We start from the raw sequence: 12,651 nt of genomic DNA, 5'->3' as shown, positions 1-12,651 counted from the left end.
CCTATAGACGTTAAAAGGATGATAAGAAAATACAATAGACACCTGTATGCTCAGAAATGTGACAACTTAAAGGGAAAATTCTTTGTAGCACACAAGCTGCCAAAGCTCACTCAACAGGAAATGGATAACATAAATATCCTTTTTGCTATGAACAAACTAGAATTCTTAAGAAAAATCTTTCCAACACAGTAAAATCCAGAGGTAGATCACTTCATTCATGAATTCTACTAAACACTTAAGGAAGAAAATATGTCAGTCCTATAGAAATTCTTCCAGATTATGGAAGAGTTTGAAACACTTCCCAAATCAGTTTACAAGGCCAGAGTTACCTTGATACCAAAACTAGGCAAAGACCTTAAAACAAAATTGAAAATTCTTTTTTTTAAGATTGGCCCTGAGCTAACATCAGTTGCCAATCTTTTCTTTTTTCTTCTTCTTCCCAAAGCCCCAAGTACCTAGCTGTGTATTCTAATTGTAGGTCCTTCTAGTTCTACTATGTGGAATACCACCTCAACATGGCTTGATGAGTGGTGCTAAGTCCATGCCTAGGATCTGAACCTGTGCAACCCTGAGCTGCTGAAGCAGAGTGCACAAAGTTAACCGCTCAGCCATCGGGCCAGCCCCAAAACTGCAGATTCTTACATAAATACAGGTGCAAAAATACTCAACAAAATTCTGGCAAATCAAATTATCCATGATGACTAAGTGGGATTTATCCTTGGAATGCAAGACTGATTCAATATTTGAAAATTAACGTATATAATTTACTATGTTAACAGACTAAAAAAGTAAAATCATATTATCATCTCATTGGATGCAAAAACTACTGAGAAAAATTCAACTTGGCACATTAAGAATAGAAGATAAAAAGGAGCCATCTCAGTAGCCTAGTGGTTAAGTTTGCATGCTTCACTTCGGCAGTCCAGTGATTGTGGGTTTAGATGCCAGACATGGACCTACACACACCACTCACCAAGACACGCTGTCACAGCATCCCACGTGCAAAATAGAGGAAGATTGGCACAGAAGTTAGCTCAGGGTCAATCTTCCTCACCTAACAAAAATAAAGAATAGAAGACTACTCCCCCATATGATACCAGGCGTCTGCAAAACCCTATAGCTAACATACCACTATCACAAAAACCCAAATGATTTCCTCCCAAGAATCATGAAAAGGAAAAGATGGCCTCTCTCACAACTCATGTTCAACACAATATGATGTAGGTCCTAACTGAAGCAATATGGCAAAAAACAAAAATTAAATGTATCATATTGGAAAGGATAGCATCAAAATGTCCCTATTCACAGACAAAATAGTTATGTACCTACAAAACTTCAAAGAATCTACAGAAACAGCTACTAGAACTAACAAGTGAATTTAATAAGGTCAGAGGATATATGGTCAAAAATTAATCATATATCTGTACACTAACAAGGAGCAATTTGAAATTGAAATGTTTAAATGTTCCATTTAAACTAACAACAAAAATTATGAAATCCTTAGGCATAAAACTTATAAATGTGTGCTGTAGTGTGTTGAAACTACATAATACTGATTAAAAAATCAAAGGAAAATTAAATATGCAGAAAGATTATATTGTAGTCATGAGTTGGAAGACTCATTATTGTTAAAATCTCAAACCTCCTCAAGTTGATCTATAGATGCAATGCAATTCTAAACAAAATTCCACTACAACCTTTTATGTAGAAATTGACAAACTGACTCAAAACTGTGTATGGAAAGGCAAACGAACTAGAACAGCCAAACTAATTTTGAAAAGTTGAAGGACTCACGTTTCCTGCTTTCTAGACTCAATACTAAGTATAGTACAGGAGAAGGTTACACATGTAGATTAATGAAGTAGAATGGATAGTCTAGGAATAGACATACACATTTGATGATTTAAGGCAAGTGCCAGAGGTAATTCATTTCAGAAATGATAGTCTTTTTGATAAATGGTGCTGCAGTAATTGGATATCTACTTGCAAAAAATGAACTTTGATCAGTACCTCAAGCCATAAGCAAAAGTTAACCCAAAATGGTTTATAGAGCTAAATGTTAACCTAAAAATATAAAACTTCTAGAAGAGAACATAAGAGAAAATCTTTGTAACCTTCGGTCAGGCAAAACTTTCCTAGCTATGACAATAAAAGCATTATCAATAAAAGGAAAAATTAATGAATTTGACTTCATTAAAACTGAGAAATTCTGCTCTTCAGAGGATATTTTAAAGAAAATGAAAAGACAAGAAACAGACTGGGAGAAAATATTTGCAAATCACATATCTGATAAAGGACTTGTTTTCAGAATATATAAAGTACTCTTGACTTTCAACAATAAACAACTCACTATAAAATGGTCAAAAGAACTGAACAGAAATTTCACTAAGGAAGATACATAAATGGCAAAAAAGCACATGAAAAATGCTCAATATCGTTAGCCATTCAAGACATGCAAATTAAAATCGCAATAAGATATCACTACTGACCTATCAGAACGGCTAAAATAAAGAACTGACAAAAGTGGACAAAACCTAAGAATATCTTGTGTTGCTATTAGGAAAACAATATGCTATACTTTGGAAAAAAGTTTGAAAGTTTTTATCAAATACACATATCATAAAACCAAGCTCTTCCACTAGAATAACTTCTTTCCTACTAAATTCAAAATAGGTAAACACCGTTCAATAGTTTAGTTCTCATTCTATTGTGTTGGTATAGCCAGATTATCTGACTTGAGATATTGAGACACATTCACGGGGGGGACTTTTTATGTCATGCTTTAAGCCCAACTTCCAACCTTCTGAAAATTTTATGTCAATTCTTAAGAGGATAGCATCCTCTTCCCAACAGAGGTAAAGATCTTTGGACATTTTATGCCTTCTAAACACATTTATCACTGAGTCCTGGAATTGGAATTTGTCCAAGACTAATTCTAGCTTTATTAAATTCACTGTGATTTTCCACAAAATTTAAAAGTACATCTATATGTAAACATACTGCTAGGCCAAATCACATAATTAGGATCAGACGTATGGGAAAAAAATACATTTAGAACCATTATGGTATTATTGCTAGTCAAGAATAAAATATCATCCCAGTCAATTTGTTCCAGTGAAGATTGATTCAGTATTTCCCTATTTGCCAGCAAGGTTTTCTTTCCTTTTATTTAATACTCAATTTATTCTACCTTGATGTGTGGTTAGATATGTTAAACATTTCACCACCAATTTAGATGAAATAAATTATTTATCCAATTTTTGGTTGTTTTCTTAATTTAGAGGATCCATTTTATGCCAAGAACTAGGAGTAAGGACACCTCAATTAATAATACAAAAAAAAAAAATCACGTGAAAAGTCATGTCTGCATTGACCTTTTGTTCTTATAATAGAGTCAGACGATAAGGGGGCTATTTAATAATGTAATCATAATCTTAATCAGCTCTTATAAGACAGCAAACAGGGTACTGTGACAGAAAATAAGAGGGGGAATTCCGCTATGGATAAGGTTATCTGAGAAGACCTTTATTAAAAGGTGATGCTTAAACTGAGATCCAAAGGATAGGAAGTTCCTACCATGGGAAGCACCATTACAGTTAGAGTCTCAACAATGAAAAGAGCTTAGCAAGTTAAAGACACTGAAATTTTCCTTTTTTGTGTTTTCCTCCTCTGGTTTTGGAATCAGGGTAATATTGGCTTCCTAGAATGGGTTAGGAAGCATCCTATCCTCTTCAATATTTTGGAGTAGTTTGAGAAGGAGAGGCATTAAATCTTCTTTTAATATTTTGGAGAATTCTCCAGAGAAGCCATCTGGTCCTGAACTTTTGTTTTGAGGGAGGTTTTTGATTACTGTTTCAATCTCTTTACTTGTGATTAGTCTATTCAGACTCCCTATTTCTTCTTGATTCAGTTTTGGAAGCTTGTATGATTCTAATTTATACATTTCTTCTATGTTATCTAATCTGTTGCCATATAGCTTTTCATCATATTCTCTCATAATCCTTTGTATTTCTGTGGTGTCCATTGGAATTTCTCTTTTTTCATTTCTCATCTCATTTGTTTGAGTGTTCTCTCATTTTTTCTTAGTGAGTCTGAGTATCTTGCTAATAAATGCAAAAACCCTGAACAAAATATTAGCAAATCAAGTACAATAATATATTAAAAGGATCATACACTATGATCAAGTGGGATTTATTGCAGGGATGCAGAGATGGTTCAACATCTGCAAATCAATGTGATGCATGCATTAACAAAATAAAGAATAAAAATAGCATGATAATCTCAATGGACACAGAGAAAGCATTTGACAAGATCCAACATCCATTTACGATTTAAAAAAAAATCTCTGAATCAAATAGGTATAGAAGAAAAGTACCTCAACATAATAAAGGCCATATATAGCAAACCCACAGCCAATATCATACTGAATGGTGAAAAATGAAAGCTATTCCTCTGAGAACAAGAACAAGACAAGTATGCCCACTCTCACCACTGTTTTACAGCAGAGTACCAGAAGTTTTAGCCAGAGCAATTAGGAAAGAAAAAGAAATAAAAGGTATCCAAATAGGAAACGAAGACGTAAAACTGTCACCATTTTCAGATGACATGATTCTATATATAGAAATTCCTAAATAATCCACAAAAAACTATTAGAAATAATCAATGAATACATTAAGGTTGCAGGGTACAAAATCATAATGGCTATAATTACCACGAAAAAAACCAAGGAGAGGATGTGGAGAAAAGGGAACCCTCATGCACTGCTGGTGGGAATGCAAACTGCTGCAGCCACTATGGAAAACAGTCTGGAGATTTCCCAAAAAAATAAAAATAGAAATACCATATGATCCAGCTATCCCACTACTGAGTATTTATCCAAATAACTTGAAATCAATGATCCAAAGAGATTTATTCACCCCTATGTTCATTGCAGCACAGTTCATAATATCCAGGATGTGGAAACAACCCAAGTGCCCTTCTACAGATGAATGGATAAAGAAGATCTTTTATGTATATACAATGGAATACTACTCCACCATAAAAAAAAGACAAAATCATCCCATTTTCAACAACATGGATGGAACTTGAGAGCATGATGTAAGGCAAAATAAGCCAGACAAAGACAAATACCGGATGATTTAACTCATGTGTGGAAGATAACATATACATGGTTAAAGAGAACAAATTAATGATTACCAAAGGGGAAGGAGGTTAGGGGTGGAGAAGAGGGGTAAAGGGGCACATATGTACAATGATGGAAAAAAATTAGACTACTGGTGGTGAGCACCATGAAGTCTATTCAGAAATTGATAAGCAATATTGTACACCTCCAATTACACAATGCTATATACCATTATGATCTCAATAAAATTACTGGAAAAAAAAGAAAATTAGGTATTCACAGACACACACAATGGAATACTACTCATCCATAAAAGAGACAAAATTGTGCCATTTGCAACAATATGGATAGACCTTGAGGGTATTATGCTGAATGAAATAAATCGGAGAAAGGCAAATACCATACGATTTCACTCATATGTGGAAGATAAACAGGTAAACACATAGGTGAGGAGAACAGATTAGTGGTTACCAGAGAAGGGATGGGAGGGAAGCAAAAGGGGTAAAGAGTCACATATCTATGGTGATGGATAAAAACTTGACTATTGGTGGTGAACATGTTGTAGTGTATACAGAAAGTGAAATACAGTGATGTACATGCGAAATTTACCCATTTCTAAGCAAATATGACCTCAACAAAATAATTTTTTAAAAGACACTGAAGGGTTAGTAAATATGGAGGATAATACGAAAGAGAGAGAAGAAAATAAACTGAAATTGGAGAGATAAATAGGAACCATATTCCTCAGGGCAGTACAGAGCTTAGTAAGGAATTTGATTTATTAAAATCTTTTCAAATGAGAGTAAGTAATTTAGACAAGATTTTTTTTTTAATTTAGGAAATCTTCCATCTAAAACATTTCAAAGTTAAGATAGAAGAGCTTTTTGAAAATTACTAGCGAATCCCATGCTATACTATACTCTGAAGGTTAAGAAATATCCAAGTTATTTGTGTTCCTGTTTGAGCACTAAGCACAATGTTTACAGAGTAGGTGTTCAGTAAAATTAAATGATTGTATCAATAGCTCTCTATAGTATCTATATGTTTTCTGCTCTCTAACTTACTTGTGTCCTTGATGTCTCCCTTCTTTCTTCTGTGTAAGGCAAACAGAAACAGGGACGACTATCTGTCAGATAAAATAAAACAATTTACACAAGATTCCATCCACAACTGTACTGAAAACCAAAGGTGTGTGGCTGCCCAAAAACTTTGAATGCACCCAGACATTTTGTTAGTGTCCCAGAGGATGCAGTATTCACTTTGCCGACATATAATCCAAAGAACTGCATTTTCTAGATCTCCTTGACAATTGGGTGTAGACATGTGACTTGGGTTCTGCCAACCAGGATCATCTGTGCAAATCTTTAAATTAGAAATTAGTTATCTGAGGCAGGGTTCTGGGATGGACTCAATAGAGTCAGAGGTCTTCCTAGGTCAGGGCAGCGGTGGCACCTTTCCAGTTAGCCGGTACCAGCATGGTCATGGTGTCATAAGAGGCAACATCTCTTTTAGCATGCCAGTCCTGTCAGGTGCGGTTCTGCAACTTTTCCCTTTCCACAGCCTAGAATCTGTGACGCTAGCTCTTCCAAAGATTCTTTATACTGCCATTTCATATATTAAATCCCTTCTAATTAAGCTCTCTAGATATAATCGTGTCTCTTCAGCTAAGAACGCTGATGTATGCCAGACCAACCTAAAATTCTTCATTTCAACTTATCACCAAGGTAAAATGTATCAATTTCAGAACCATTCCAATTAACAAAGCTTGTTTTTAGAAATAAATTCATTCTAAAAATTGTTACATGGGAATGATAGCAATTTATTGAGTAAATACTTTTCAAGCATTTACTCTGTGCCAATCTCCGTTTTAGGTGCTTTTCAATGTAGTAGTGAAAAAACAAGTAATGCCTCTACTTTTCTGGAGTTTACATTGTAGTCAGAAGAGCAAAACAATAAAGAGATAAATAAGATGATAACAGTGCTACAGAAAAAATTAACAGAGCTGTTTGTTAGACAGTAATTCATGGAGAAAGAGGATGGCTTTACATGGAGGGTTATGAAAGACCCCTCGTAGAAGGTGGCAGTGGGAATAAAGACTGAATGATGACAGTGAGCCAGGAAGAGTGGTACTGGATAGCATTAAAGAGATGTGTGTTCAAGTGGAGAGTAATTGTGCATAGTCTTATAGGCTATGAAAAGGCCACTTATATTTTAGTGCAAATTTGGTTAAACAGATAGCTTTCTTTCTACCAATCAGCTTAGCTCAGCATCTTGAAGTAACATTTGCCTGAATATGTACGATGTGTGTGTCTACGTGTGTGTATAACGTTTTATTTAACTTCATCCTGATTTTAATTAGTGCTGACTTCATTATAATAAGTTTAAGTATGCTCAGCGATCTCGGAGTCAGAAGAGACAAGAACAGTTTATGACATTGATCCAAGCCAGATAAAATTCCCCTTTGCACGTGCAGAAATTCCTGTCCAGTGGTTTTCCTCATGACCTTCTGCACATTGTCTCTCGTACCTGGACATGGTTAGATAAATGCTGTAAATTCTCACTCTTGGATCTTCTTTGAACACTCAGTCTAAAATGGCTGCTCACCTTATGAATCACTCTCTGTCACATCTTTATTTTTTAAGAGCTTTTTACACTCTCTATCTTTTTCATATGTGTTTACTTATTTATTGCTTATCTCTCATCACTGGGAAGTGTTTCTTTATTCAGGCATGCATCCTTATTATGACACTTACCACAGTGTTTAACAGCACAATTTCTGAAAGAAAACTATATAGGTTCAAACCCTACCTTAGGTATTTGCCAGCTCTGTGACCTTGGATAAGTTATTTAAGTTTTCCAAACTTCTCTTAGTTATATCTGGAGAACAGGAATACCTGTAGCTCTTTCATAAGTCTCTTATGAGCATTATACAAAGCAATGTTTTCATAGCATGTGCCACATTACAGTGCATAAATAATAGACTTTAATGCAATTATAATTATGCCACATCTTTCTAATTTGACATTAAGAATGTTCATTCAGTTATAAGATTTTCCTTAACCTGATTTTAATTTGGTTGACATTGAAATTATTAAAGTAAATTATTCAGAGTTAATCTCATCCATCTTCCGTTAATTTTATTTTGTATACTTTCAGATGTCTTAAAGTCCCTCATGTCCTCTAATATAATATCTACATAGAACTGAATCATAAAAACAAATCATTGGGTTCAAAATGTCAGAGACATTGAACACCGATGTAGAAGTGAGGGAAGCAATAAATACCGTGACATTAATTAAGGACATACTGAGTGCCAGACATTGTCCTGGATGCTTTGCAAACATTATCTCATCTAATGCTTAAAATAACCCTATGAGTAAAGTACTACCACTTTGTTATATTTAATAACTGAGATTAAAAGGAGACTCTGAGATCAGGACACATAAGCTGTGTTACATTAACTACTGAGATGGTATATGACCCTAATTTAGTTGACTTCAGACTAATGAATGCTTCCATATTATCTGAAACACTGAATAATGACCCTAAGACTCCATACACAACTGCTTGAACTTCAAATAAAAAATTATGTTGGTCATAATTTGGGTTGGGTTGGTGATACAAGAGGGTACCTTTTTCACCCAAGAAGACAAAGAGAGGGAAAGATTCAACCCCAACTGGAAGCTGGGTCAGTATAAGTTAATACTTTTAAAAACGCTTGCTTCTAAAAACACTTTTAATATTTTCTGTATGTCGGACACTGTTATGTGCACTTAACATATATTAACTCATTTATGTGACCCAGTGACTTTATAAGTTAGGTACTATCATTACTGTTTATACAGATGGAATGGAGAGTTTTAAAAATTTCCCAGGTCACGTTCAAAACCAGGAAGTTTGGTTCCAGAGCCTTCTCTTAATCACTACACCATACTATCTTCTCTAAGAAACGTCTCCCTTTATTTTGTGAGTTCATATTCTGGTTGCCTGTTCTATTGGCCTCATGTTCACAGTAAAATGACCCTTTGGGCACTCAGAAAAGATTTTTCAGGAGAAAATCAGACCCACAAATGGATCAGCCCCAAGAACATGGAGGTACAGGACAAATGTAGATTAGAAAACCAAGAGTCAGAAGCTCAGTAATGGCCAAGGAGTTTGGAAAACATTCTAGTCCTCAATAACTTCTTAAATGACAGTCAGCTTTCAGAATATTCTTCACAACAGAAAGATGCAGAGTATCATTCCTTCTAAAGGTCACAAAAGGTGATTAATGAATATTTCTGTTATACTTTCAGAGACTCCAGTAATAAAGAATATTCATAATAACCAACATCTATTAAGCATTCAGTGGTAATAACAGCTTTACAAGGATTATTTATTTGATCCTGATAGTATCTCTATCATTCCTTTAATTGAATCCTCAAGATGTGTTTTGCCAAAATTCACACTACAAGTATAAAAATTAAGTTTTATTAGGACTGTCATACTCAGACAATTTTCTCTACATCGTTCTAATACACTAAATCCTATCATCCATATCTCCAAAACATGTTTACAAATATACAGAAATCTCCTTCACACAACAAAACCGTGAAAAAGGCTCTCAATATGAATGACTAGTTAAGATAACAATAACAATAGTTTTAGTCCAAATAATGTCGCAAAAATAAATGGAAGACCCCTCCTTTGGAAAAAGAAAGAGAAAGAAAGAATCAGGTAAGATGTGGCAGAAGATTAGGAAGTACTAAAGAAGGACACGGAAAATATAGGCCTAAAACATCCTATTACCCAGATTTTTTGTTTTGTAATTGCAGTGTGCTTGCTTTGCATGATTTATCAAAATTTGATCATTGCATGATTCCCATAACTTTAGCTGTGAAGGATACTTCCCAAGAAAGGCCTGAATAAGTTGCCTCCAGAGAAAGATGGCAGATGAGGATATTGCAGGCCCTAGATACCACAAAGAAAAACACAAAACAACTAAACTGACTAAAATAACTTTATAGGAGCTTGAGAAACTAGTCAAAGATATACAGCAACCAAACTAATGTCCAACCAATAAAAAGCTGCCTTCAAAATAATAGGATTTTATGATATGATTTATGGCAAAGATTATTACTTGAAGAATCTTAGAAACAGAGTGCAGTGACTGCATTTAAAGAAGAACTGGGAGACCTTGGTGATGGATGGGTAGGAGGTTTACTCTACACTTTTACCATTCTGTGTGGATTTTCTTTTTAATATTTATTATTTTCTCTTATACTTTCAATTTTTTATTTAAAAAAGTAAATGCATGACACTAAAAATTTCATTTGTAATGCAAATGAAATTGAATAAAAAGATAATCTATATAGCACTAAATATTTTAACTAATACATTAAAAGAAGACAGATAAAGGACAAGAATCTGACTAAAACTAAAACTAAGAATGAGAAAAAATAATAAAAATAAGTGAAGAAATTAATTAAAAATCAGTGTAACTCTATAGACATTTCACTAATTCATTAAATATTATTTATTGACCTCCTACCACACGTGCATTTCACTTTTCTAGCTACAGTGATAAACAAGACATTATAGAGCTTACATTCTAGCAGAGAAACTCTTATCAATAGCAAAAACACATTGTTCATTCTTTAATTATAATAATCATAAATCCTATGGATAAAGAAAAAAGTTTGCATCAGATTTAAGAAGAATTCTAATGCAAGGAGATTGGTCTTAATATCAAATAACGCTCTTCATGGTGAATGTTGAACTTATTTACTGCCAGAATGCAAGGAGATTGGTCTTAATATCAAATAACGCTCTTCATGGTGAATGTTGAACTTATTTACTGCCAGATATGACTTTTCCTCTCCAGAGCTTTTTCATAGCATTTGTCATCTCTGAATTTCTCAGAGTGTAGATTAGTGGATTCAGCATGGGGGTTATTACTGTATAAAACACACTCAATGATTTGTCAATGGGGAAGGTCTCTGCAGGTCTTGCATACATGAAAATACAGGGAACAAAGAAGAAGACAACCACAGTGATGTGGGAACCACAGGTCTGGAGGGCTTTCCACCTCCCTTCCTGACTAAGGTTCTTTAGAGAGTACAAGATGACACCATAAGAGATGAGTAAGAGCAGAAACACAATAGTGCAGATCAGTCCTCCATTGGCCACCACTAAGAGGCCGATAACATAGGTGTCACTACAGATGAGTCTCAATAAGGGGTACATGTCACAGATAAAGTGATCAATGACATTGGGGCCACAGAATGGGAGCCCATAAATAGTACTAAGTTGAATTACTGAGTGCAGAAAACCTCCAACCCAGGACACTACCAGCAGCACAACACACACCCATTGCCTCATGATAACCAAATAATGCAAGGGCTTACAGATGGCCACGTAGCGGTCATAGGCCATCACCAACAGAAGAAAGACCTCTGATCCACCAAAAAAGTGCCCTGTAAACAGCTGGGCCATACAAAACTTGAAGGATATGGTATTTTCCCCAAACAACAAGTTTGAAATCAGTTTGGGAGAAATAGAAGAAGAATAAATGACATCCATAAATGAAAGGCTAGCAAGAAAGAAGTACATCGGGGAGTCCAGGGTCTTACTGACAGTAATAGTCACAACAATGAGCATGTTTCCCACCATGGTCAAAATGTAGACGAGCAAAAACATAACAAAAAGGACTTTCTGCTCCTTTGGATTCTGTGTGAGGCCCATGAGGACAAAGTAAGTCACATTGTTCCTTGGTTCCATCTAGTCTTTATAGGTGCAGATTTCAGATATTGGAAGCAGTTTATCTACAAAACAAGGAAAAACATCTAAAAGTATTATAAATTTAACCTTTATTTATTTAGTCATCAATCAAAAAATACCAATAAAGCATCTGTGTCAAAATAGACATTGGTATTATCACGTGGAATAAGATATGATTCTCTACTCTCAGTGATCTGATATATAATGATGGGATCAGACAATTAAAGAACAATTTAATAAGTATCATATACACATGTTATGCTGAGGAACATCCAAATCAAAGTAAGATCTGAGTATTCTTCCCAGAGGAAGCAATGCTTTAACTGAGATTTAAAGGTGACATGAAAGAACAAGAGAGGATTGGAAAGGAATTCCATAAAAAGATACACAACGTATAAAGTCACAAAACTGTGACTCACTTAAGATAATTTACATATTACTTTTAAGATAATTTACATATTCAAAGTAAGTAGAACAAATTATGAATGGAAGCCTATAGATCAAAGTCACTGTATTAGTTGCTAAGGCTGCCGCTTTAGAACAAGGATCACCTTTCCTCCAGTTTCCAATAACACGTTCCTTATTTTCATTTGAGACCCCAACCAGAAGCATATTAGCATTTTTGCTTCTTACAAAATTTGTTTATGATGACATATGTATTCTCCACGATGATAGATGTTTTCTATCTGCCTACAGTGCTTCTCATTCTTTTCTGAGCTCTCATCAGAAGCACCTTTTAATGTCCATATTTCTACCAACAGTCTCTTCAA

The 12,651-nt window shown here is 34.7% G+C and overlaps 1 protein-coding gene across 1 annotated transcript; it reads right to left on the bottom strand.

Annotated features, from left to right (window-relative positions):
* Positions 1-10,951: 10,951 nt before the first annotated feature.
* Positions 10,952-11,881, bottom strand: LOC139081273 (olfactory receptor 4A47). The gene has a single exon (XM_070606754.1). The coding sequence runs from the start codon at positions 11,879-11,881 to the stop codon at positions 10,952-10,954; it is 930 nt and encodes a 309-aa protein (XP_070462855.1).
* Between the last annotated feature and the right edge of the window lie 770 nt (positions 11,882-12,651).

This window comes from Equus przewalskii, unplaced genomic scaffold, assembly GCF_037783145.1.
Source record: "Equus przewalskii isolate Varuska unplaced genomic scaffold, EquPr2 contig_12299, whole genome shotgun sequence".
Lineage (NCBI taxonomy): Eukaryota > Metazoa > Chordata > Mammalia > Perissodactyla > Equidae > Equus > Equus przewalskii.
This window is presented reverse-complemented; position numbering and strand designations above follow the sequence as displayed.